This window comes from Aotus nancymaae, unplaced genomic scaffold (assembly GCF_030222135.1).
Source record: "Aotus nancymaae isolate 86718 unplaced genomic scaffold, 86718_ANA_hifiasm-v0.15.2.pri h1tg000003l, whole genome shotgun sequence".
In the NCBI taxonomy this organism is placed as follows: Eukaryota; Metazoa; Chordata; class Mammalia; order Primates; family Aotidae; genus Aotus; species Aotus nancymaae.
The window spans coordinates 74,117,397-74,143,067 of record NW_026988414.1 but is presented as its reverse complement, the minus strand read 5'-3'; the positions used below and the strand labels follow the sequence as shown (position 1 = coordinate 74,143,067).

At 55.3% G+C, this 25,671-nt stretch overlaps 2 protein-coding genes across 2 annotated transcripts; one reads left to right on the top strand and one right to left on the bottom strand.

Moving 5' to 3' along the window:
• Positions 1 to 6,192: 6,192 nt before the first annotated feature.
• SNX33 (sorting nexin 33) lies at positions 6,193 to 17,086 on the bottom strand. Its single transcript, XM_012457648.3, has 2 exons — positions 14,642 to 17,086; positions 6,193 to 7,834 (listed from the first exon to the last, which is right to left on the bottom strand). The coding sequence occupies exons 1-2, from the start codon at positions 16,110 to 16,112 to the stop codon at positions 7,581 to 7,583; spliced, it is 1,725 nt and encodes a 574-aa protein (XP_012313071.1). The 5' UTR covers positions 16,113 to 17,086; the 3' UTR covers positions 6,193 to 7,580.
• Positions 17,087 to 24,537: 7,451 nt separating this feature from the next.
• Positions 24,538 to 25,671, top strand: IMP3 (IMP U3 small nucleolar ribonucleoprotein 3). Its single transcript, XM_012457658.3, has one exon. The coding sequence runs from the start codon at positions 24,596 to 24,598 to the stop codon at positions 25,148 to 25,150; it is 555 nt and encodes a 184-aa protein (XP_012313081.1). The 5' UTR covers positions 24,538 to 24,595; the 3' UTR covers positions 25,151 to 25,671.

Below are 25,671 nucleotides of genomic sequence, written 5' to 3'. Positions count from 1 at the left end.
CACCTGATGACTCGAAGGAACACAGCCACCTCCACCCAATACCCGCACCTGCCCCCTACGGCCACCTGCCCCTCTCCCTCCTCACTCCCTTCGATTCCCGGCACCCCTGTGTTCACACTGCAGGACAGTGGCCCCCACCCTTCCTAGCCCCCCAGCCTTCAAAAGGCAGCCTGGTGCAGTGGGAAGGGCACGGGGCCAAGCGCAGGTGGACCTCAGCCCAGGCCTGCCACAGGGCAGTGGGAAATCTCACAGTGACTCAATGCCTCTGAGCCACCGTCTGCTGGAAAATGTTGACGGTAGGTGTTCCTACCTTCCAGACAGTCAGCACAGAGTAGGACTGAGAAAGCGGTAGCTCTTGTGCCTTCAAGCCCACTGGGCCTGGCTGACCCGTGTGGCTCTGAAGATGCAGCCACCCTGAGGCAGTGACAGTGTGTAATCGTGATAACCATCGCTTGAGTGGTGTTGGCGGAAACAGACTGAGTGATGATCTTGCCTGAGGTCATCCAGTGAATGTGTGTGGGAGGCACTGGGTATGAGACTCTCTTAACCTTGGGCTGTGCTATCCGTATGTGTTGGTGTATGTAACTGTCAGTGGCCCAGTGGACCCCTCCTGCCCTGGACGACAAGTACCACGACAGCCAGGGACCCCAAGGAATCTGCTTCCCACGGAGGCAGTGTGGCAACACGGGGCAAGGCCCAAGGTCTGGGGGTGGTTGGGGCTTGGTTCCCATCCCAGTTCTGCCATCTACTCACTGTGTGGCTTTAAAGGGCTTGCCCTGTCCATTTTCCAGCCTATGCAGTAGAGGTACCAGTATCCTTAGCACTGCCTCTCCCCATGCAGCTCCAGCTCTGCTCAGAGGCTGATGACCCCAGCTGCTCCTCACTGGCGCTGGCTGTGCAGGCACTGCCCAGATGATGCGTTCTGCTCATGTCACCCTCCTAACAGCCATCTGGAACTCCCTCTCAGTGGAGAAAGAGAAGCATGAAGCAGTTAAGAAACATCCCTAGGCTGGGCGCAGTGGCTCGCACCTGTAATCCCAGCACTTTGGGAGGCTGAGGCGGGTAGATTACGAGGTCAGGAGATTGAGACTAGCCTGGCCAACATGGTGAAACCCCGTCTCTACTAAAATACAAAAATTAGCTGAGCATGCTGGCGCGCACCTGTAATCCAAGCTACTCAGGAGGCTGGCAGGAGAATCGCTTGAACCAGGGAGTAGGAGGTTGCAGTGAGGCGAGATTGCGTCACTGCACTCCAGCCTGGCAACAGAGCGAAACTCCTTCTCAAAAAAAAAAAAAAAAAAAGGAAAAGGCTGCACTGGGCAGGATCTGCCCTTGGCTCAGCCAATCTGCAGTACTGCCTCTGGGTGGTGGAGGGAAAGGGGCGGGGTCAGGGTGGGGGCTGCTGCTATCTGGGGTCAGCAGGGCTATACGGAGGAGCCGCATACTCCCCTGCTCAACCCCAGAGCACTCCTGTCAAAGGCAGAAACAGGGTGCGGGTCAGCCCAGAAGAGGCACCAGGTGCCTCCAGGCTTCAGCCAGTCTCCAATGCCCAGCCCTGGCACTGGCCATCTGCCTCTCAGCACAGGTGGCCCAGGCCTGGGTACTGTTTCACACCAGCCTTGGCTGCTCCAGCACCTCCCTTGCTGGAACCCATTTCCTGGTCTGTAAAATGACGCTAATAATCTCTTGCACATGGGGTGGTTGTAAAATAACGCACATCCAGTGCCCATCACGGTGCTGCCTGGCACCTGGAGACGGTAGAATCCCCAGAGGTGGGGAGATTCTGAAGCAGTGGGACTCATACCCGCTCCCAGGTAGAACACGAAGAAGGCAGCCAGATCCCCGAAGAAACAGGGTGGCATGGGGTGTCTAAGCAGCACCCAGAGCTCCCTGTGCTTGACTGCAAAGTGGGAGCTGTGGAATGAGGACCACGGGCCCCAGAGGGGACCACAGGCCACAGAAAGGACCTCTCCCAGCCCCTTAGTACAGGGCAATGGAGGGAGCCCTGAGTGCCCAAGAGCAGAGAAGGAGCCGGACCCACAGAGCTTCAGGGTGGGCATCAAGGAAGCAAGCAGGGGGAAGGCAGGAAGCAGGGCAAGACAGAGGGCCCAATGCTGCCAGGACCATGGCGGGCACCACAGGCCCAATGCCAGTGTCTGAGTCCAGGAGTTCTGCAAGAAGCAACCCATAATAATGTGTGCCGATGAGGGGGCAGGGCGGGGAGGAGGGGAGGGAGCAGAGCACCAATGGAAAGGGGCAAAATCAGTATTAATACAGTTTAATCGAGTATCTACAAGACAAGACACTGTTGAGTCATAAACTGAACCCTTTATGTGGAATGCACGTGAACAGCGATTTATCTATGATAGCGTGTGGGATTCAGCCTTTCTTTTTTTTTTTTTTTTTTTTTTTTTTTTTTGAGACGGAGTTTCGCTCTTGATACCCAGGCTGGAGTGCAATGGCGCGATCTCGGCTCACCGCAACCTCCGCCTCCTGGGTTCAGGCAATTCTCCTGCCTCAGCCTCCTGAGTAGCTGGGATTACAGGCACGCGCCACCGTGCCCAGCTAATTTTTTGTATTAGTAGAGACGGGGTTTCACCATGTTGACCAGGATGGTCTCGATCTCCTGACCTCGTGATCCACCCGCCTCGGCCTCCCAAAGTGCTGGGATTACAGGCTTGAGCCACCGCGCCCGGCCTAGGGATTCAGCCTTTCAAATGCAGAATGCTAGGGGCTCCCCAAGGTCTTCAAACGTGCCATCCCCAAAAGCTCTATGTGTCCCTGGGGAAAGGAGAGGGCCCCAAATTGACTTGAGATTACACATCTACCATGTGGGGAATGGGGGAGGAAAAGAGAAATTCAGGTCAGATATAAAAAAATGAAGTTACGTTCCTCACTCATGCTCCTTCGTAAACGGAGCTCCTGAGTCACTGCAGCTGTCACCACGCCATGCAGTCTTCAGACCCTTCATCCCTCAGGGCTGGGGGGACTCAGCTTACCCTCTCACCGTTCACATTTCAGCCGTTGGGTTCACCAGCCTCCTGTTCCTTCCCTCCTTGAGAGGGGAAATCTGCCTCCCCTTCTTCCTTTGGCCCTAAGTGAGTTCATCAACGTGACTCTAAGGAGTGATGGCAGGGAGCCGGGTTCGAGCCCGGCCCTGCCAGAGATACCCCGTGTCATCCTAGGCAGGTCCCATCTTCCCTCCAGCAAAGTCTCTGTCTCTTCCTTGTGAAAGGGAATAAATGCTGCTGAGCAGACCCAGGCCACAGCTCTGTGAGCGCTGCTTCTTAAACAGACTGCACGCACTGGGGTTTGACTAACAAAACAAAACCAAACGAAAGAAACAGTTTGTGTTAAACTATGTTGAACTCCAGAGCTGGGTTTCACAATCAGCCCTTCTGAGCCACGTCTGGGGGTGGTGAAGTTTCATTTTTCCCCGTGGTCTTCTTGCCAGGGCTTACCGTGGCCTTCTGCCCCAGCCAATGGGAAGAACCGGAGCTGAACTAGTGAGGAAGCAGGTTGGGATGGGTGGGGGAGCTGAGCAGGCTTGGCTCCTGGAGGCCTGAGTCAGCGGGCGGGCGGGCCGGGTCCTCACATGCTTGGGGAGGAGACGGTGCAGGAATGTTCCTCCCGCCCCGGCCCAGGCCCTGCCCACCGCATCCTGGCTCCGGCTCCTGTGGCCGCTGCAGCTCGGCTCTAGCTTGAGATGGGAGCTGCCTGGAGCTCTGCTGGATGGGTTCAGCCAGGGGCCTTCAGAGGCAGCCTGGCCTCCCGAAGGATTGGCCCAGGGGAGGGCAGGGCCAGGCCACAGAGTCTGCCCAGAACCAGCCCCTGGCCCCAGAGTATCCCCTGCCCTGCTGGGTGATATGGCCAGCCACCACTGCTCCCTGGGTCTCAGGTGCCCATCTGTGCAATGAGGAGCTGAACTCGGTGGCATCCAGCCATCCCAACTCTCGGGCTGTGTGCATGTTCGCTTCTGACTGGCTCTACTCTCCCTTGGAGCCACCCGCTCCAGGGGTTGCTTGGCACACAAAGCTCTCCTGAATCTGACGAGCGGGGGACCCTGGGAGGTGGCATAGGTGCAGTCCAGGCACAGCGATGCTTGTGACACCTTTGCTTTGGCAAGCATGGCGTTGTGGCGGTGTGTGCCTGAATGTGTGTCATTGTGTGAGGCTATGACCATGTGCATGGGACTGTGGTGTGCCTGTGTGTGACACAGTACCTGAGACTGGTGCTTTGAATGGATGGCAAGGCATGTGTGGACGTGGCTGTGAAAGTGCAACAGCATGCATGTGGCAGTGGACTGTGTGACATGCTTATGTGACCTATGTGCCTGTGGGCAGGTGTGTGACTGCGTGTGCTTGTGTCTGCTTGGGGTTGTGAGGCTGAGTGATTACGTCCGTGAGTCTGAGTGTGTAGACGCGTGGAAGACATATGGCTTTGTCATGGATGGAGGGGTGGTGCAGAGCAGGGGCCGATGGTGCCACCTGCCTCTCCCAGGCCTGGCTCTGCTCCAGCCAGTGATGCAGCGACGGCCCAGCGGATCATAGCCCTCCTGTGTCCAGCGGGTGACAAGATGCAGGATCCGAGGTCCGCCTCAGTTCCCAGCCCCCACATGTGGCCACAAAGCAGACTCCTTTTCCTGTGCTGGGCCAAGACTGGTGACCAGGAGATCCCCTACCCTGGGCACTGGTAGCTTCCCAGGGCAGAAAGAGAAGCCTTGTTTTCCACCCCCTCAGAGCAAAGTGAGGGAGAAAATGAGGCAGCTGGGTCCAGCTGAGTCGGGACCATCTGCCTGGCATGTGACGAGGTGGGCATCTGCCATCACCAGGATGCCCCCAACACTGGTCCTCCAATTCCCTGCTGAAAGGGGCTTAGCTAGCCCAGAACAGCCCCAAGTTCTCCCAATACCCACCCCAACAGAGGCAGAAAGAAAAGAGAGAGGGGGGCTGGGACAGCCGCCCTCCCCACCACACACACACCTGCCCCAGCCCCGAGACCTCAGGATACAGGGAGCAGGCCTGCTGCTATCCCAGGACTCCACTTCCTGATGCTTCTCCCAGATCCAAATCCCTCCCGAGAAAAGTGTCAGACTGACGGCCTCACCCTGAAGATGGGAGGCCTGGGAGGTGGCCCCCTCTCAAGGAAGGCACACAGAGGGCAGCACTGTTCCCAGAGCAGGAAGCATGAGCGGAGGGACTTTCCAGGCACTGTGGGTTAGGAGGATCCCAGCCCCCACTGCTCAGAGCCCCCTCTGCAGAAGTCTACAGGGAAGGCAGAGCGGAGAAGAGGTTAAGGGCGGGAAGTTCCTCGGTGGGTTGGAAAATGGGGCAGGGTGGAGAGAGGAAAAAATTCCTCAGAAAGTCCCAAATCTGACCTAATGTTGACCAAGGGCCAGGGGGACCCATTCCAGAAGTTCCTCTGAGGACGCTATGCCCTGAACAGGGAGGGCGTCCAACCCCTTCCCCCACTGCACCTGCTGGCCCTTCCCCATCTTCCTGCACAAGCTCCCGGGTCCCTGGCCTGGCCAACCTTCCCTGGAAGCCCTCCCTCCACCAAGTCCCCATTGCCTCCAAAGGAGAGCCATGTCTCAGCCAGCCCCCTTCTCCCCTCTGCAGATGAACAGATCCAAGCGCAAGATCCGCTCATCCTGACCAGGGCACCCCCAAGGGCACAGCCAGGGTCCCCTTCAGTTTCCAGTGTGGGAGCCTCTGCAGGGCTGGGTACCCAGGACAGCTTGGGGAAGAGACGCAGCTTCAGAGTCACCCACTTCCCTCCCCAGACTAGGGCTTTTCAAGGGCAAGGCCAGGACATGGCTCCCTGGGAAGAGGAGCCACCATCTATTAGACCGTCCTGGGGCACAGCGTCCTGTCCCTTCTTCATACAACCCTCAGCCTCAGATCACAAGGCAGGACAGCCAGTCCCCCGGGCAGCACTCCACCCATTTTAGAGACAAGAGTGTGTTCTAGGGAGGGAGGCATCCACCCGGCATCCACAGCCGCCTCTAGCTCCCCCGCCTGCTGGCACCTCCCACCCGCACAGCCCTCCCCCCAACTTCTGAGGTTCCATAGTAAATTAGTGCCCACCATGACCTCAGAATCTGGTCCAATGGCTCCAAGGAGCAATTAAGGCTCTATCCTCCCACCTCTGCCTTTCTGGGACCCAAACAGAAAAAGCCATGCTTGTGTTATCTTAATTGTAAAAGGTTTATCAAGAAAAAAGATTCAAGCAGCAGTATCCAGAAGGAGACCATGACCCCCGCAAGGGCAGGGAGGGCGGTGATAGCACAGGTCAGCACCCCCTAACAAGCTGCTGGACCACACCCTGGCTTGGGCAGGGAGGAGGCAGTAACCCCTCGGGGATGTAAACATAGATCAGAGACAGCACAACCTGAAGCCGGGCAGGGGCCTGCATTCCAGGGCACATTGGCCCCATCCTCGCACGGGAGGGCAGGCAGGCCCCTGTCTTTATCCTCTTAGGTTTCCCCTTTTGCAACAGGGAGGATCTGGGGAAGACAGTGCCACGGAGGCCGAGGACCCTGGGATCCCGGGTTTGGGCCTGCTTAGAGTGTGGAGAGTTATTGCTGGTGAACTCAAATAGACAGTCCTTTCGAGAGTCTTCTCCGGGAAGGTGTCACCAGGGATCTAGGGCCCAGGGCTCACCTCAGCACCTTGGTCCCGAGCGGGGAAGGATGCTGCGATGGTCACCCACCCGAAGGAAGTTGGGGGGGCGCAAAAGTGGAGGGGAGTCAGAGGCCTACAGGAGGGAGATGATTTGTGTCCCCTTCCTGCAGGGGACAGGGTGACGCAAGGACAGCCAGCAACATGGGACCACGGAAGATCCCTTCCGGCTACCACACAGGCCAGAATCCCCGTGGAAGGGGCACCTAACTTGCTTGGGAACACAAGGCAGGGAAGAGGGAGATCATGCCTCCGTAACTCTGCCTGTGCTGTTCCTGCTCCCCACGTACTATCTGGCAGGTCCTTGTCATTCTTCAAAACACTGCCCAAATGTTGCCTACTCTATGGAGTCTTCCCTGACCAGTGGAATGCTGTGGTCCCTTCTAGGAGCTTCCAGAAACCCCTCACCGAACCATCAGTCATAGTGCATCGACTGTCTGTTTCTGCATTGACTCTGTGTCTGACCCCCATCTTCACTGAGGACTCCTGAAGAGCAGGCGTGTCCCAGCCCTGGGTGTCCCGTGTCTGACCCAGGGGTGCAGCAGGCTCGATGTCTGCTGAATGGATAAGGCAGCAATGGCCAGGTGAGCAAGCAGAAGAGGCTCTAGGGGACGCTGAGACCCTGGCCTGACCTTAACTGACTGACCGGCAGCTCAGGCCTTGGCCTCGAGGGCTCCTGGCTCCATTCTCACCCCTGCTGTGCCCCACTTCTAAGGAGTGGGGAATTTCCCAGGGGTACCCAAGACTCCTTGAAAGCTCCTTCTCCCAGGAGGCAGGACAGGCTGCTTATCTCCCCACCGCTGACCCCTCCCCCAGCCACTGCTGGTACAGGGAGGTAGGGAAAGTGGGGTACACTGCAGTGACCAGGCCCAGGGGAAGGAGGGGCTCAGGCACACGCGGTCAGAGGTTGTCATACATGCGCAGGGTCTTCTCCAGCTGCTGGCCCACCCGCTGGTAGAAGAGGATCTGCTGGCGCAGGTAGCTCTGCATCATGTGCTTGAAGTCGAGCTCGCGGCGCTGGTGGAAGTGGTTCATCTCGGCCTGCAAGGCGAAACCCACCACGCGGCAGCGCCTGCGAATGCCATCTGCCTCGTCCTGCGCCATGCGGCCCTCGTCACTCATGCGTTGGCTCTCCTTCACCTTGGCGAAGGCGCCTGGCACAGGCAGAGCAGAGGACAGCGGGTTAGGGCTCTGATCTCCATGTGCTCCGTGTACCCTTAAGGGCAGACAGCACCCTCATCAGCTCAACTCCGACCTCACTCCCGAGCTCCAGACCCACGTTCTAACCACCTGGGTGTCTCTGCCAGGATATTCCCCAGGCCTTCACCCTCAGCACCTCCTAAATAGAGCACATCATCTTCCTTCCAAATTTGCAGCGTCACCAGCGGCCCACACATGACCAATCGCAACCCTGCTTGATGGACTATGAATTCAGTGAGGAGAGACTGTCTCCATCCTCTCCGTGTCCCTGGTACCCAGAACAAGGCCTGGTCCACGGCAGATCCTGATACAGGCCTGTGAACTGATTCAACCCTGTCCCTCACTGGACTGCTACCACATTCGCCCCACGTCTCCCTGCCCTCCGTCCAGCCTGTGACAGGTTCTCTGCAGCATCTAAAGAAGTCTCCCAAGCTGGGCGCCTTTCCTGGCTCTCCACTTCCTACAGAGCAGGGTCCACACCAATCTGCCTGCCCTGGGGGGCCCTCACCTCTGGGAGTTGACCCCTGCATGCGTTCCACACTGACCCCATGTTCATCAAACCTACCTGCCTCTTTCCTACCTTCCTACCTCTGCCCCCTGGCTTCCTATTCATAATACACGCCCGATCAGGTGCCACTTCTACACCAGAGCCTCTCCCAGTTCCCCAGGCAGAATGCCTCCCCCGTGTCACCTGTCCCCGGCTCCCCACCCCCACCCCCATCACACTGCTGATTCTACAACTCTTCAAAGGCCACCTGGTGTGTCTCCCAGACTTGCAGGCTCTGTTCCCTCCTCACCCAGCCCCCAGGGAACTAGAGAAGGCTGTGTAATAACCAGGTGACAGATGGGGGGTGGAGATGAACCTGTGCAGAGGGCCCAATTTAGACCGATCTGAATGAATGAACAAGCAGTTGGTGAATGAATTTCAGTTCTGAATTAAAAGGCACTTGACTAATTCCGCGTTTAAGCCAGTTGGAACAGTTGCTGGGAAGAGAAGGAAGTTCGTCTGTGCCTGGCACTCAGGCACTGAGGGATACAGGGAATCCACCATGCAAAGATTAAGGAGGTGGGAAGGTTGGCAGAGAGGACAGGACACCCCTGAGCACTTCAAACACACCCACTGCACACAGGTAGCATGCTCAGTATCCATGCCTTCCCACTTCTCCTTTAAGAGGCGGGCTCTTGAAGGAGGGCTCTTGAGGGCCATCTAGATGATATTCTCTGCACTCCCTGGCTCAAGCCGTCCAGTGCATTCTAAATGCATTCATTGAGCACTTACTGTATATCAGGGTCAGGGCTCTACATGCTGGGAATAACTCTGGATGCCTTTAGAAGGGGCAACATCCATATTAGTTGGCAAGTGTGTGGCTAGTTGGCTAACAGTAGCATTTCAGGCAAACAGGCAAACAGACTTAGTTCAGAGTCTAGTCCCCAGGGCTGCTCACACAGCACCCAAAAGAAATATGCAGTTCTGCTGGGTATGATGACTCACACCTCTAATCCCAGCACTTTGGGAGGCCGAGGCGGGAGAATCACCTGCGGTTGGGAGTTCAAGACCCGCCTCACCAACATGGAGAAACCCCATCTCTGCTAAAAATACAAAGTTAGCCGGGTGTGGTGGCGCATGCCTGTAACCCAAGCTACTCGGGAGGCTGAGGCAGGAGAATCGCTTGAACCCAGGAGGCAAAGGTTGCAATGAGCCAAGATCGCACCATTGCATTCCAGCCTGGGCAACAAGAGCGAAACTTTGTCTCAAAAAAACAAACAAGAAATGTGCAGTCTCCAGCTCCCAGCCCACTCAGTCCTTCTGCCACCTTACCTGGGCCACCTCCTGCGCCATCTCAACAGACCAGCCCTGGGCAGCAGCAGGGGGATCACCCCAAGCCCCAGGATAGGACCCAGCAGGAGACTTCAGAGCTGAAGAGGCCCAAAAGGTCAGGAGTTCGACCCTTGATTCCACCTCCACCCTACTACTGTACACCGGAAGCCAAGGCCCCAAGGAGGCAGGAACTTGCCAGGGATGCCCAGCCTCCTTCCTGCCTCCATAGCTGGGGGCTGGACACCTCTTCTGTTGCAGGCAGGCCATGCCAGGTCCTTCAGGCATATATGTGGGGCCCCCAGACATCAAACAGGGATTCAAGAAGGTCCCAAGGAGTAGGAAGGATTGTAAGAAGAAAGGCAGAAAACAGCAGGGTGAAGAAACTGGAGTTAAACTTCCGCAGAAGGAACCTAGCTGAAAGGCAGATACGGAACTAGCCCGGATTCCACCTGCCCGAGAGAGTTGGCACCGTGAAGCGCATCTATAGAACTTTTCCTGCCCAGGGCCTTGGAGGAAGGAAAGGCCTCTTTTGCTGATGAGCTCAAAGAGTAAGAATGAACCTATTGCAATGGCTAGGTGTCCACAGACAGGCAGGGGGCCAGGAGTGGGGAGCAAAGGCCGCAGAGGTCGGGGGGAACAGAGGCCCCACCCTGCTCTCCGTTACCCCTCCACCCTGTGACTCAGCTCTGGGGCTAGGACCAGCTAATGCTAATGCACCCCACCTGACAGGCTGGGAGTTGGGGCTCAAGCCTACCCAGCATCCCCCCTACATTCCGCTTAGGACTCAACCTGATAGCTGAGGACCCGGGGCGGGGGGGCCTCCTGCCTCAGCCCTTCTCCTACAGGCTGGGTCCCAAAATGGGGGAAGGAGGTTGGAGGCCACCAGCTGCAGAGTCCTGGAGACGTTCCCTAAGCTCCCGCCTCAATCCATCTTGCCCCCACCTCTCGGAGATAGCTAACATCTACCCCAGGTTGGGGGCGGGAGGGAGCAGGAGGTCTGAGTCCCAGGCCTAGCTGTGTCCTCTCCAGGAAGCCACTGCCCTTGCCTGCGTTCCAGGTCTCCCCACTGTCCAGTGGGACAGGTTGCACTAGGTGTGATGCTGTTGACAACATCTCACATGGTATAGTGCTTTAGAGTTTCCACATCTGTAAAATGGGATAATAATAATTGTACCCGCTCTACAGTATAGTTGAGGCTTAACTGAACTAATATGTACGCAGTACAAAGGAGCGCATCTGAGATAGAACAGGAGCTCCAGATGCTACATGGTACAGTTGGCAAACTGCCTTTTTCTTTTTTTGAGATGGAGTCTTGCTCTGCTGCCAGGCTGGGATGCAGTGGCTTGATCTTGGCTCACTGCAACCTCTGCCTCCCAGGTTCCAGCAATTTTCCTGCCTCGGCCTCCCAAGTAGCTGGGATTACAGGCACGGGCCACCACACTCAGCAAACTTTTCGTATTTTTAGTAGAGATAGGGTTTCACTGTGTTGGCCAGGCTGGTCTTGAACTCCTGACCTCGTGATCCACCCGCCTCATCCTCCCAAAGTGCTGGGATTACAGGCGTGAGCCGCAGCGCCCAGCGCAAACTGCTTTTCTATTAACGAGCTCACAGCAAGTACCGGCCGGTGGTAGCTCACACCAGTATTAATCTCTTTGTTTACGGAAGCCTAGGAGGGGCAGTAGAGACAGGGCTAGATGATGGCTCAGATACCCAGAGGCTGAACCCACCTGTCCCCCAGGCAAGAACCTGCCCCTACAATGGCCACTTTGCCTTGGCCACACTGTCCCTGTGGCCCCCCATGGATGCTCTGTGGTCCTGGGCCTATCTCTAGCTCATGGAACCAGTGAAGCAGCACCCAAGCCTTCCTCCCTCCTCCTTCACCTTCTGGCTCAGCTATCCATCCCTGGGGACCCCCACCCCCACCAGTGAAACAGCCTGGGCTGCAGAGCCAGACGCACTGGGTTCCAGCTCCTGCTCTGAGGCTCATCTGCAGCACTGCACCTTGTCTGTAAAACGGAGGTGACCACATCACCCTCCCGACTTGTCATCAGCCTTAGGACCAGCCCTGCTCTTGCTGGCTCTCAAGTTGCGGGGAGCATAGGTCCTGGCTTGCCCTGGAGAGTCACTTTCCCCTTTTTGTCCTGGGACTATTGCTAGAGCCCCCTTTTATGCCCCAAACTGCCCCAGTTTAGACCGTTAATTATATGGTTACCCTTCTCTTAGGGGACCCCTGGATTGGGCTTCAGGGACTAGGCCCGTGGACAGACCAGACTTCCTCTGGGCTTCCTCTCAGCTCCAGCCAGGGTTTGTGTCCCATTTTATTTTTATTTTGAAAAGCATACATTTTTGTTTAATGTAAGTTTCACAGGACATAGAGCTCTCCAAAGGAAATGAAGACCCTCAGGCTGCATTTTACTCACCTAGAGACGGAGGGGAGAAATCTCTTCCAAAGTCATGTCAGATGCAAAGTTTGTCCAAATCCTGAACTCCTGACTCCCACCTAGGCCTGCACTCTCCTTCCTCCCACACACTCACCACCCATTCAGATGTCCAAACAGGCTGGACAGAATCCTGGGAGCCCAGGACCCAACTGTCCTGCTCCTTCCTTTGAGAAGGGCTCCATCCATAGGGCCAGCATAGGACCCCCTCCCTATCACACCCTGTCGGGCTGTGGTCCCAAAGTCTGTCCAGTTCTGTCTCAGTACCCATTCCTTTTTTTTTTTTTTAATTAATTTATTTATTTGATAAGAATCCTCATCTGGAAATACCCACTCCTTAACTTGCCCCACACCACAGGCCTGGGAGGCACAGTGCAGAGCCCAGAACCTAGAGTAAGCCAGAGAGGGCTTGGCCCATTAGAAGAGGTCCTACCAGGGAGGAAAGGAGGTGGGCTGGCCTCTGCTTCAGGTCAAATACATCAGCACAGAGGACAGTGGTCCCTGACTCTTAGAAACACCTCAAGTAGAAACTCAGAAATGGCCTCTCTCAGCTCTGTCTCTCTGCCCAGGGTCAGAAAGGCCGGCCTGGTTTCCACCTGAGCCTGGGAGGCCCTGGTGTCCTTCCTGGGTGTGGGGCTGCCCTAACGCCCTCAGCTCTGCTCTGGGGGATGGGTCCCCAGCCACTGCATGGGAGCATCTGTTTAATCACTGTGCTGCCTGCACCCCCCCCCACTGCTGCCTGCACAGGAACAAGCCATCTAAGGAGCTAGTTGAACCAGCTTTCCCACTTCTGCTCAGGGAGACACCTGCCCCAGTGGGTCCCCAGCAGGCCTGGCCACCTCCTCTGCCCGACTGCTGCCCCCGAGCTCAGAGCCAGAGCTAAGGTGTCATTCTGCTTCTGAGCCAGACCCTCTCCAGGAGTCCCTTCCCATCTACTCCTCTGAAGGCCTGACAGCTCACTGGGACCCCTTTCCCTTGTTTTACAGATCAAGAAACTAAGGCCCAGAGAGGCAAAGGCACTCCCCGGGACACACAGCAACCTAGTGGCAGAGCAAAGACTAGCACTCAGGTTTGTGTCTCCTGGAGTTCAGAGGAGGAGGAAGAAAGGTAGAGATGAGAAAAAAAAAGGCAGAAAGCAGGAAAGAGCAGGAGGATACAGCGAGGGGAGAAAGGAGGCTGGGAGCTGGTAAAGGAAAGCAAGGCCAGCTTACCCCAGGCCCTCCGTGGTGGTGGTGGGTGACGTTTGCTTTCCCCAAGCTCAGTCCAGAGATCTGCCTCCTGGCCTCACCCAGAGTCAAACTCCCCACCAAGCCAGGCCTGACCTCAGGGCCTAAGGGCCAGAGAGCCAGCTCCACGCCCTACAGACGTTCTTCCCCAAGTTACCAAGCAGCCCCAGGGAGGACCACACCTCTCTCCTGACATCTGCGCTCCCAGCTGTCCCCAGTACTCAGGCACCTGCTGGGGCAAACCCTGACTCTCTCCTTAGGCAAGAAGAGAAGCCAGGCTTGGGAAGCAGGAGTTGGTTAAACCACGTGGGCAGTGCCCTGGACCCCTGATTCCGCTCCCCTGGCCCAGCCAGGGTGCCCCTGTGTGACCCAGGATGAGTCATTTCCCTGGCAGTTCCTTGACAGCCCCACCAGTAACAGGCAGAGGCCCATCCTGTCCCTCCTCCACAGAGGGGGTCATGAGAACTGAAAACATGGCTAGGCTTGGGAAGCGGCCAACATGGACGTGTCCCTGGGGAGGTGGCAGGAGGAAGAGACAGTCCCAGCTGAGCCACAAGCTGTACAACCACCCTTCCGTGGACACTAGCTCCTTCATCTGCAAAATGGGGGCAGGGATCTTCCTGCACCCAGATAGGAAGCTCACAGAGAGAATACACAGTGGTGAGCTGCAAGGGTGCAATGCTGCAAAGTGGGGGAGGTGAATTTGCAAGGAGAGGAAGACAGGCCCCCACTCTGAGCTCTTGTTATCTGGGTCTGGGTCTGCGTCTCCCAAGGGCCTACCAGCTCCTCAAGGGCAAAGTCTGGGGCCCGGTCATCTGTGTGTTCTCAGAACCCAGCATGACGCCATGCATGATGGGTAAATGAGATCCAAACAGAGAAAATGAATGAACTTACAAGGTAAATATCAAGCTCCATGAGGACGGAGAACAGGCCTGTCCACAACAATATCCCTGCACCTAGAAGCACACTTGACACAGACGCAGAGTTGAAATTCAACACATTTGTTTGTTGTTTTAGAGACAGAATCTCACTCTGTCACCCAGGCTGGCACTGTAGCCTCATCCTCCTGCGCCCAAGCAATGCTCCTACTTCAGCCTCCCAAAGTTCTGAGATTACAAGTGTGAGCCACCGTGCCCAGCACAACACATTTGTTAAATGAATGACTGAGACAGAGAAATCAAGACGAGTTGCTCCATTCTATCCAGGCCATCCCCATCTCCCCAAGGCCCAGCAGAGAGCCAGACTCAGGATGGGTTTCCTCCCTGCACTGGGCCTTACCTTTCTGTAGGTGGATGATGTCAGGGAAGTTGGAGAGCAGGCCCTGGTAGAGAGACAGCGTGTCCAGCATCTGGAAGAGGTCATTCTTGGGCTGCTCAGCAAACATCTCGCCGATGGCTTCATAGGTACGGCCCGTGTGAGAAATGGCGCTGTTGAGGGCCTCAGAGCAAAAGGGGGGGTCCATCTGGAAGGAATAACTGATGGCCTGGAAGGCACTGCCCAGCTTCTGGAATTCCTTGCGGAAGCCCCCAACATGTTTGCGCACCAGCTCTGACGCCACAGTGCTGAGCTGCAGGACGCTGTCGTCCATCTTCTTACTGAAGGCCTTGAAGGCGTCCACGCGATCTTCCACGTCCTGAAGGTCCTGGTGCTCCGTGGGGATCTGGAAGGTGAGCAGGAAGCTAGCACCCACCATCTCATCCTTCTCCGCCCGGCGTTTCCCCATCTTCCACTGCTTGTCATCCAGGCAGCTGAGGAAATGCTGGAAGCCTTCGTACTGGGAGAGCACAGGGTGGCTGGTCATGTGGTCCATCCAGAGGATGAGTCGCCGCTTCCGCTTTTCAATGAAGTCCTCCTCGAAGCGGCCTGTGGCCTGCTTCTCAGGCAGGTGAGGCACCGAGATGACAGTGAACTTGTGTAGCAGGCGGTTATAGAGCCAGTCAAAGTGTTTGTAGCGCCGGTAGACTGGTGAGGCAGCATGGGTGGGTGTGAGCTTGTAGGAGATGTAGCTTTTGATGCCCTTGAACTTGGTCTGTTTGGTGGGGTCCTCCACAGAGCAGGCAAATGGGTGGGGGTTGGCCTTCCACTGGGGGCCACGAGGGCCCATTTCAATGGAGTATGTCTCAGCGATCTTGGCCATCATGGGCACATCACCCAGGATGAAGGCCTCCACTCCAGAACGCACAAAGCATGAGAAACGATTGAGGTTACGGCCCACCACACTGCCTCGCTTGGCAGATGCCAGGCTGTCCTGCCGCTCCAATGGTGGCTTGGGCCGGAAGGCCATGTGCTGGCTGGGGTAGGCACCAGGGTAGGAGAGGTTGAGGGGAGGGTGCCCGTTGGTGCCCAGCCCACCAGCCCGTGGCTCCTCCACCACCGTACAGCCGTCGTCCCAGTCATCCCAGTCATCATCATCATCCTCCTCGAAGCTACCCTGGTTTGAGAGGAAGCCACTGCCTCCACCACTCCTGACCGGGCTGGCCACAGTGGGGCTATTGTACAAGCTCACCTGGGTTCCCGGAGAGCCTGCAGGGCTGCTGGAGTAGTCAGCATGATTCGTACTGATGCCGGATCGGACGATCTCCACATAAGACGCAGGAAAGAGCCCTGTCTCACCACGGCTGTTCTGGCCCTGCAGCCAGCCATCCAGAGAGGTCTCACTAAAGATGACCAGGTCCTCATCCTGCTGGATGCTGATTTCCTCCTTGTTCTCACTGCGAAAGTCATAGAGGGCTCGGCCTTTCAGTGCCATGGCTGGGCTGGGTGGTGAAGAAAAATGGGAAAGAGGGGGTCCTGCCCAGACCCGGGATGCTCACAAGGGCGTTTAAGAACGAACTCGTGGCTGATGCCACTCACGCAGCTCAGCTTGCCTCTCAGGCCCTAAGGTGGGGTCTCAGCACCCACAGATGCTGTCCAGCCTCCTGCTCTTCAAAGCAATGTCCATGGCCCAGAAACTGCCCTATCAGGTCTCCGGTCATAGGTCTGTGAGCAGGGAGGGCTCATGTCCACAGTCTCCTCCTCCCTTATCAGCCCCCGGGGAGTTAGAAGGGAGTCTCTCCTTCCTCCCACTCCCAGAAGAAAAATCAAGTGACCTGAAGAAACCTGCTCTGCGAGGGGAAGAATTCTACACTTTCCACTGGAACAAAGCTCTAAAATAGAAGAGACTCACTCGGAAATCACCATTCCAGAAACCCAGGCAGGGCTCGGCCGTCCCTCTGGCTCCCAGATCCTTTTGGCCGCTCTGGCTTTGGGAGGCTCTCACATTCCTCTGCAGATCTGCCCCTTCCTCCTTCCTCCTCCTCTTGCTCCTGGGCCACTGGGTTTTCAAAAATCCGGAAAATCCAAGAGGGGCAAGGAGAAAAGCAGCAGCCTCCTGAATCGAGTCCAAGGGTGATGTGTCCGGCTTCACAACGAGCCAGGCCGGGAAAACAAGGACTGAGGCTTACACAACAGGCCGCCAACTCTTCGACCCCGGCTGCGCAGCCGGAGCCCCCGCCGACTCGGGGGCCCTCTCCCCGCCCCAAAAGTGGCCAGCTCCAACCCCGGAGGAGGGAGGGGGCGCGAAGAGGCGCTCGGGCGACTTCTGGCCACTCGCTGAGTGGTCTCTTTTGTTTGCCCAATTCCTCAGCAGTTTCTGAGCCTGACGCTGACTCTGCTCTGAATCCCAGGAACCCCGTCCAAAGGTAACCCCAGCAGAAAGCGGTCCCGCCCCCCACCCTCGCGTGCACGCAAACACTCAACAGGAGTTTGGAGAGTGAGCCCTTGCGAGCAGATGGCGCGGCTGTCCGTCCGTCCTCCGCTCGGCCCCGCGGGGCCCGGTCAGTGGGCGGCGGGCTGCGCCCCCAGCCGGCCTTCCCCCGCGCTCGCAGACCCTCCGCGCCACCAGCGAGACTGCAGCTCCAAAACAAAAAGGCGATTCCGGGAGGTGGCGTCCTGAGGAAGGAGGGGATCGCCGAAGGGGAGGTGAGGGGTGGGGAGAGGGAGGAGGGAAGGGAAAGCAGGCTGGAGACTCGGGCAAACTCCGCCGCGCTTCCGTGCGTCCCAGCGGGGCAGGGACGGCCGGCTCCGCCCTCCCGCGGGCCCGGGGAGCTGCAGCCGAGCCCCGCCTACTCCTCCGTGCGGCTTCCCATCTGGCCGGCGCCCTGGCTCGCTGGCGCTCAGTCCGGGAGGCGAGACGGAGGAGACGACCCGGGAACCAGAGTGCCCGAGAGCCTCCGGGGCTGCTCCCTGGGACCGCCACCTCCCGGCTCTCCCTCCGCCTGTCCGCCCTCGCCGGAGACACCTCACGCCCCCGTGGTTGGAGCGCCCGGCGGGGGAGCTTGCCAGCCGCTGCTGCCTCGCTTCCTGGACTCCGTCATCCTCCTGCCTTTTCCGTGACGCAAATGGAGTAAAACTCAGAAAGTTTGCAAAGCGTGGGGCTGCAAGGAGCACCGCGCCAGAGCCAGGATCGGGAGATCGGGGGGTGCATGGAAAGCCGCGCCAGCTGGGGTGGGGGAGCAGAGTCGCGGACTCGCCTTCCCACCTTCCCATTCCCCACTCCTGCTCCGCCGAGACGGGATCGTGGCGCAGCTCGGAGACTGTTTTCCGGAGGGGCAGAAACGGCCTGCGCGTTCCAGGCATCTGACCTAAGAGACCGACAGCTGCGGGTGCAGCACCCTACCCAGACCGGGAGACCCTACCCTGGGCGACTACCTGGGCGGGGTGGGGTGGGGGAATGAGGAACACACTACCCTACATCTGCAGCGACAGGGAACAAGTCTAGGTGCGACTCGGTTCCGGGTTGCTGAGTGGGCAGCAGGGACTGCATGTTCTGTCCTAGCCAGCAGCACCAAGGAGAGAGGTGGTCAGGTAGAGTCTTTGGGAAGAGGCAAGTGGAATCTGATCCTGGGTCAGTGTATCTGGAGCACTTCCGGCACTGACTGTGCTAGGCACTGTGCTGGGCACTGGGGAGTACATCACAGGCAGTCGGGGTTCCCACCCTGGAGGGCTTACAGTCCACCCTCTCTTGTCTTTAATTAATCCATTCTGTCTCATTCATTCATTCAGTCAAGTTAGGCACTCAAGAAACGTTGAGTACCTACCTACCCTGCACCAGGCCCCTGAGCTACAAAGAAGTAAGACATTATGCTTACCTTCCAAAAGCTCAGATGTGTTGTGACAAGTAGTTGCTCCCTGCCCAGTGTGACTAGTGCCATGAAAAGTGCACGTGAGGGTACCTACCCCAGCCTGGGTGAAGCAAGGATCAAGGAAGGCTTCCTGAAGGAGGAGGTGCCTAAGGTGAGACAAAGGCTTCAGGAGGACCTCCTTTCCTGGCTATCCCTGGAGTCTCGTCTGCCCTGTCTAGCTAGATCTTCCCTTCATTCTCTCTCTGCTCACTTGTTGCAGATTAACTGGTACAAGCTAGTTCTGCTAAAGATGGATACCTTTGGCTATTTCGAGGGACATGGTTCCCAGACCTCTGGCTCCAAAACCCAGTTTCACTGGTTCAGTGAGTGTTCAACTCCTTTTGCAGGTCTGGCATTTGACCAGAATAAAGGCCTATGTACGAACCCCAGAAGCCTAGGTATTAATTTGCACAGAGAAATAAAACTGTCAAGCAGAACTGAATTTCTGCATCAATAGGTCAAGGCAATTTGGGCTGCTCCTTGGGAAGCCCAGTTAACAGAAAGTTAGCTCAGTGAGCCTGGAACCCCCAAGAGGGGAAAAGGTGTAACAAGTTTCTCAGTAAAGTATTTTAAAACTGTGTTTCCTGGCCTGCCGTGGTGGCTCATGCCTGTAATCCCAGCACTTTGGGAGGCTGAGGCAGGCAGATCATAAGGTCAGGAGTTGGAGACCAGCCTGACTAACATGGTGAAACCCCGTCTCTACTAAAAATACAAAAATTAGCCAGGCGTGGTGGCATATACCTGTAATCCCAGCTACTCAGGAGGCTGAGACAGGAGAATCACTTGAACCTGGGAGGCAGAGGTTGCAGTGAGCCTAGATTGCACCACTGTACTCCAGCCTGGGCGACAGAGCAAGATTCCATCTCCAAAAAAAGAAAAACAAAAAAAATAGCATCGGCCAGGTAAGGTGGCCAGGAGTCAGAGGCTAGTGAGCCAAGATAGTGCCATTGTATATGCCCTTATACTCCAGCCTGGAGGACAGAGCGAGACCTTGTCCCCCCAAAATAAAGATTTAAAAAAACGCGTCTACTTCCTTAGTGCTTGCTGAGTGCTAGACACTCCTGTAAACACTTTATTAGCCTACTCAATACGATCGGGATTTCTATTCACCCAGTAGGGTCCCCCTCCAGCCCCGCCTCCCCAAGGCATCCTCAGCCGCCACCCCTGACGACCTTTAGTTGCTTCCCAAACACTCAGTCACACATTTACAGACCAGCCATCTTGGATTTACTCCCACATGTGTTCTGGTTGGGTTTTCTGTAACTCTCAGGTACACCCTTTTTTCCAGGTTCTTGGGAAGAACTCACTCTTCAGCCTCACAGAGGTTTCCAGAACCTGTATTTTCCCATTTCCTCCCCTCCAGGGACCCTCTTCAGGCCCAGGGGTAACAGAGCCCCATGTTACCAGTCTCAGGAAACTGCACTAACCCTTGTGATGTCCCTGTGCCCTGCCCATTCCTATGGAAACAGTCCCTTTATGTCAAGTCTCACATTATTCTTTTTTTCTTTTCCTTTTATTCTTGAGACAGGGTCTCACTCTGTTGCCCAGGCTGGAGTACAGTGGTATAATCATAGCTCACTGTAGCTTCAACCTCCCTGGGCTCAGGCGATCCTCCCACCTCAGTCTCCCAAGTAGCTGGAACTACAAGTGCACACCACCACACCAAGCCAACTTTTGTATTTTTTGTAGAGACGGGGTTTTGCCGTGTTGCCCACGCTGATCTCAAACTCCTGGGCTCAAGCGATCCTCCTGCCTCAGCCTCTCAAAGTCCTGGGATTACAAGCATGAGCCACCACACCCAGCCTCTCACATTATTCTCATTGGGGTGTATTCTCTCTTTCCTGCTGGGACCCTGATTCATACACAGGAAACAGCATCCATCCTTCACCCAGGCATTCAATTTTCATCCTTTAGGAAAGGAGACAGCAAGGGAGAACTGTGCCCAGTGGTTTTCAGACTGACCCTGCTGGTGGCAGCCTGCAGGATACACTGGGCTATTACTGTAGGAATGCAGACAAAAGACGATGAGGGCCTGACACCGGGCAGGGGTAATGGGGCTGCAGAGAAGAAAATGGAAGAGCTTTTGGAGGTAGAATAGACTGGAATCACAACCAGTAAGTTGCGGTTGTTGAGGGAAGTGTCAACCCACATGTTTAAAAAATATTTTTTGACTCCACTTTCCCCACCAGCTATTGCCCCATTTCTCTGCTCACTTTTGCAGCAAAATTCCTTGAAATAGCTAGCTATACTAGGTGCCTCCAATTTCCTTTTCCTGTTCTCTGTTTAAATCCCTCTAGGCAGCCTTTTACTCCCACACTCCACTGAACTATTCTTGTCAAGGTCATCAGTAGCCTCGGTGTTGCTGGACCCTATGGTTATTCTCAGTCCTTCTCTTATTTAGTCTCTCGGCAGCATTTGACCTGGTTGATCACTCCTTCCTCCTGGATACACTTTCTTCATTTGCACTGGCGAGAACATACTCTCCTGGTGTCCCTTCTACCACACTGGTTCATCCTCTGTCCTCTTCTCTTCAATAATTATTTTTTTCTTTTCTTTTAATTGAGATGGGAGTCTAGCTGTGTTGCCAGGCTGGAGTGTAGTAGCACAATGTTGGCTCACTGCATCCTCTGCCTCCCAGATACAAGCAATTTTCCTGCCTCAGCCTCCCAAGTAGCTGGGACTACAGGCACACACCACCACGCCCGGCTACTTTTTGTATTTTTAGTAGAGACGAGATTTCACCATGTTGGCCAGGATGGTCTCCATCTCTTGACCTCATGATCCTCCCACCTTAGCCTCCTTAAGTGCTCGAATTACCTGCATGAGCCACCGCACCCAGCCTCCAATAATTCCTAACTTTAGAGTGAGCACAGCAGAGTGGTGGTGTCTTTTGTATCCATAGTCACTCCTATGATGGTCTCATCCAGCCAAATGACTTCAAATATCACTCATGCTAGTAATGCCCAATTTTTAAAATCTCCAGTCCTTTCAAAAAAAAACTCCTGGGCCAGGCATGGTGGCTTATGCCTGTAATCCCAGCACTTTGGGAGGCTCAGGCAAGCAGATTACCTGAGATTGAGAGTTCGAGACCAGCCTGACCAATATGAAGAAATCCCATCTCTACTAAAAATACAAAGTTAGCCAGTGTGGTGGTGAATGCCTGTAGTCCCAGCTACTCAGGAGGCTGAGGGAGGAGAATTGCTTGAACCCAGGAGATGGAGGTTGCAGTAAGCTGAGATCACACCACTGCACTCCAGCCTGAGCAACAAGAACGAAACTCCATCTCAAACACAAACACACACACACACACACACACACAAAACACCCCCTAACTCATACATATTTCTCCTTGACATCTCCCCTCAGAAGTCTAATGGATGCCTCCAACCTAACATGTCTCAAATTAAATTTCTGAGCTGGGTATGGTGGCTTATGCTTGTAATCCCAACACTTTGGGAGCCTGAGGTAGGAGGATTGCTTCAGCCCAGGAGTTCAAGACCAGCCATGACAACATAGTGAGACCCCCATCTCTATAAAAAATTTTTTAAAAAATTAGTGGCCAGGCATGGTGGCTCATGACTGTAATCCCAGCACTTTGGGAGGCCAAGGCAGGTGGATAACCTGAGGTCAGGAATTTGAGACCAGCCTGACCAACATGGCGAAACCCCATCTCTACTAAAAATACAAAAATTAGTGGGGCGTGGTATCGGGCAACTGTGATCCCAGCTACTAGAGAGGCCCAGGACTGTAGGAGGCCGAGGCGGACGGATCGCCTGAGGTCAGGAGTTCAAGACCAGCCTGACAAACATGGTGAAACCGATCTCTACTAAAAATACAAAAATTAGCCAGGTATAGTAGTGCACGCCTGTAGTCCCAGCTACTCAGGAGGCTGAGGCAGGAGAACAGCTTGAACCCAGGAGGCAGAAGTTGCAGTGAGCCGAGATTGCGCCACTGCACTCCAGCCCGTGCAACAGAGCAAGACTCCATCTCAAAAAAAAAAAAAAAATCCATTAGATTAAAAAAAGCAAACGAACTGTAATAGTTTTCTGTTTGTTTTAGAGACAGGATCTTGTTCTGTTGCCCAAGCTGGAGAGCAGTGGTGTGATCATGGCTCACTGCAGCCTTGAACTCCTGGCCTCAGGGGATCCTCTCCAGTCTTACCTCCAAACCCCAACCAGTAACTGGAACTATAGGTGCTGCCACCATGCCTGGCTAATTTGTTTTTTTCCCCATAGGGACTGAGTGTCACTATGTTGCCCAGGCTGGTCTTGAACTCCTGAGCTCCAGAGATCCTCCCACCTTGGCCTCCCAAAATGTTGGGATTACAGGAATCAGCCACTATGCCCAGCCTGATGATGTTTTCTTTTCTTTTTTTTTTTTAAGACGGGGTTTCACCATGTTAGTCAGGCTGGTTTTGAACTCCTGACCTCAGGTGATCTGCCCGCCTTGGCCTCCAAAGTGCTTGGATTACAGGCGTGAGCCACCACGCCCGGCTGGTGATGTTTTCTTAAACTGGCTAAGTTCATGAGTATTTATTATACTTTATAATTTACATGCTATGTATATTGTTTTCCAGACATCAAACCTTTTCTCTTTTTTTTTTTTTTAGAGACAGGGTCTGGCTCTGTTGTGCAAGCTGGGGTGCAGTGGCACGATCATAGCTCACTGCAGCCAACAAGTCCTGGATTCAAGTGATTCTCCTCCCTCAGCCTCCCAGGTAGTCAGGACTACAGGCACGCACTACCATGCCTGGCTAATTCTTCAAGATTTTTTTACAGAGGCCGGATCTCACTTTTTTTTTTTTTCCTAGGCTGGTCTTGAACTCCTGGCCTCAAATGATCCTCCCACCTCAGCCTTCCAAAGTGCTGGGATTACAGGCGTGAGCCACTGCGTCTGGCCCCCAAATATTGTATTGTAAAAGACAATGAAAAGCACACAAAACAAAAATGATCAGAGAGAAGCTAGGTGGAGTCAAATGCCTGGGCAAAAAGGGGTTAGGTCTGCAGCGCTACACTCAGATTAATTTACGGATGCAACTAGTCCAAACAGCATTAAATTTGCTAATTCAATGCTTGGTGGCCAGCGATGCATGTCAAGATAATTCACTTGAGCACAGACTAAAGGATTTGGACTTGTACTTATAGTCCAAGTTTCTCAAACTTGCTCTGTTTTTTATGAATCATCTGACACTTTCGTTAATAATACAGATTTCCAGGCGGCTCCCTTATAGATCCCGATTCTGTGCTCCTAGGAAGCATCCAGGCAATCGGTATTTCATGGGTTCGGTGCCACCTGGTCCAACTTGACAGTGAAAAATCGCTCCGCCTGCCAGGTGAGCGGATCAGCTGAGATCAGGAGTTCGAGACCAGCTTGACCAATATGGAGAAACCCCGTCTCTACTAAAAATACAAAATTAGCCAGCGTGGCAGCCCATGCTTGTAATCCCAGCTACTCAGGAGGCTGAGGGAGGATAACTGCTTGAACCTGGGAGGCGGAGGTTGCAGTAAGCCGAGATCACGCCACGGCACTCCAGCCTGGGCAACAAGAAAGAAACTCCGTCTCAAAAAAAAAGAACCTGACGCTCGCGGCCGGCGGGAATTACCAGGTCAGCCCCAGGACGGCCCGCTCCGGCAAACACTCCCACGGCACCGCAGGAGCCCAGTTAGCACAGTCACCGCTCTTCCCCAAAAACGGCCTCTTCAGCTGTAGCGGGGAAGACCGTAACAGTCCCCAAAGGGCATCAGTCTAGGAGGAGATGATGCCTGCACAAACGGATACAGTCTTGGCTACTAAAAACCATGCGGAGCCTCCTAGCGACACACCCGCACCACCTTCCTCCGGTGCATCTACCCGCTCCTTCACCAAACGCGAAGAAAAGAAGACACGCGAGATGCCAGTGCAGAGGCGTGGTCTCACCCTGACCAATGGGAAGTGAGGGCGTGACCCTAAGCTTTTCTTTCATTGGCCCAGAGTCCCAGGGCTTCCAGGTCTTGGCGCGCTGCGGCAGAAATCGCGCAGGCGTCACAGCGCGCTCTCAGCGTCGGGTCCTGCCGCTGAGGCTTCCGCCATCATGGTGCGGAAGCTTAAGTTCCACGAGCAGAAGCTGCTGAAACAGGTGGACTTCCTGAACTGGGAGGTCACCGATCACAACCTGCACGAGCTGCGCGTGTTGCGGCGTTATCGGCTGCAGCGGCGGGAGGACTACACGCGCTACAACCAGCTGAGCCGTGCCGTGCGTGAGCTGGCGCGGCGCCTGCGCGACCTGCCCGAGCGCGACCCGTTCCGCGTGCGCGCTTCCGCCGCGCTGCTAGACAAGCTGTATGCTCTCGGCCTGGTGCCCACCCGCGGTTCGCTGGAGCTCTGCGACTTCGTCACGGCCTCGTCCTTCTGCCGCCGCCGCCTTCCCACCGTGCTCCTCAAGCTGCGCATGGCGCAGCACCTTCAGGCTGCCGTGGCCTTTGTGGAGCAAGGCCACATACGCGTGGGCCCTGACGTGGTTACCGACCCCGCCTTCCTTGTAACGCGCAGCATGGAGGACTTTGTCACTTGGGTCGACTCGTCCAAGATCAAGCGGCACGTGCTGGAGTACAACGAGGAGCGCGATGACTTCGATCTGGAAGCCTAGCGGCTCTCCCACTTTCCACGGCTTTTACAGATGGGAAAACAGACCTGATGCTGGAAGGTGCTCTCCCCAAGGGTGTGAGACGGTTGTAGGTTCTTAAGAACTTGATACATCAAGGGCAGGCCGTGCACACAGCCACGGGAGGTGCGTCCTTGTTTTCCAAGAAATGTTCTTAGAACCTGGACTACTGATTTTTGTGCCTTGGGAAACAGTGGGAAGTAACTTGGTGCTGCTCTGGGGTATTGTTGGCTTCTTGCGTTGGAAACTTTGTAATGTAAAAGCAAAAACTGCAAATCCCCATGCTCTGTTTCCCTTTATCGTCTTGTAACTGGACTGATTCCATTCATTTAACTCGAATTCTTGCTCCTGGCCATGGGGTTAAGCTATCTGTAGAGATGATGGGGAGTTTGGTGGGCTCAAATTTTTATAAACTCAGTGAGACTAGTGTGTTCAGGATCTCCTCCCTTGTTTAAAGGAATGCTTTCCTAATGCCAATAAATGACTCAGCTGCTTTGTAAGTGCAA

Coding starts and splice junctions, on each gene's coding strand:
- SNX33 (XM_012457648.3), bottom strand. CDS start 16,112: ATGGCACTGAAAGGCCGAGCCCTCTATGACTTTCGCAGTGAGAACAAG. Junction 7,835..14,641: donor CATCATCCACCTACAGAAAG/GTAAGGCCCAGT, acceptor TGCCTGTGCCAG/GCGCCTTCGCCAAGGTGAAG.
- IMP3 (XM_012457658.3), top strand. CDS start 24,596: ATGGTGCGGAAGCTTAAGTTCCACGAGCAGAAGCTGCTGAAACAGGTG.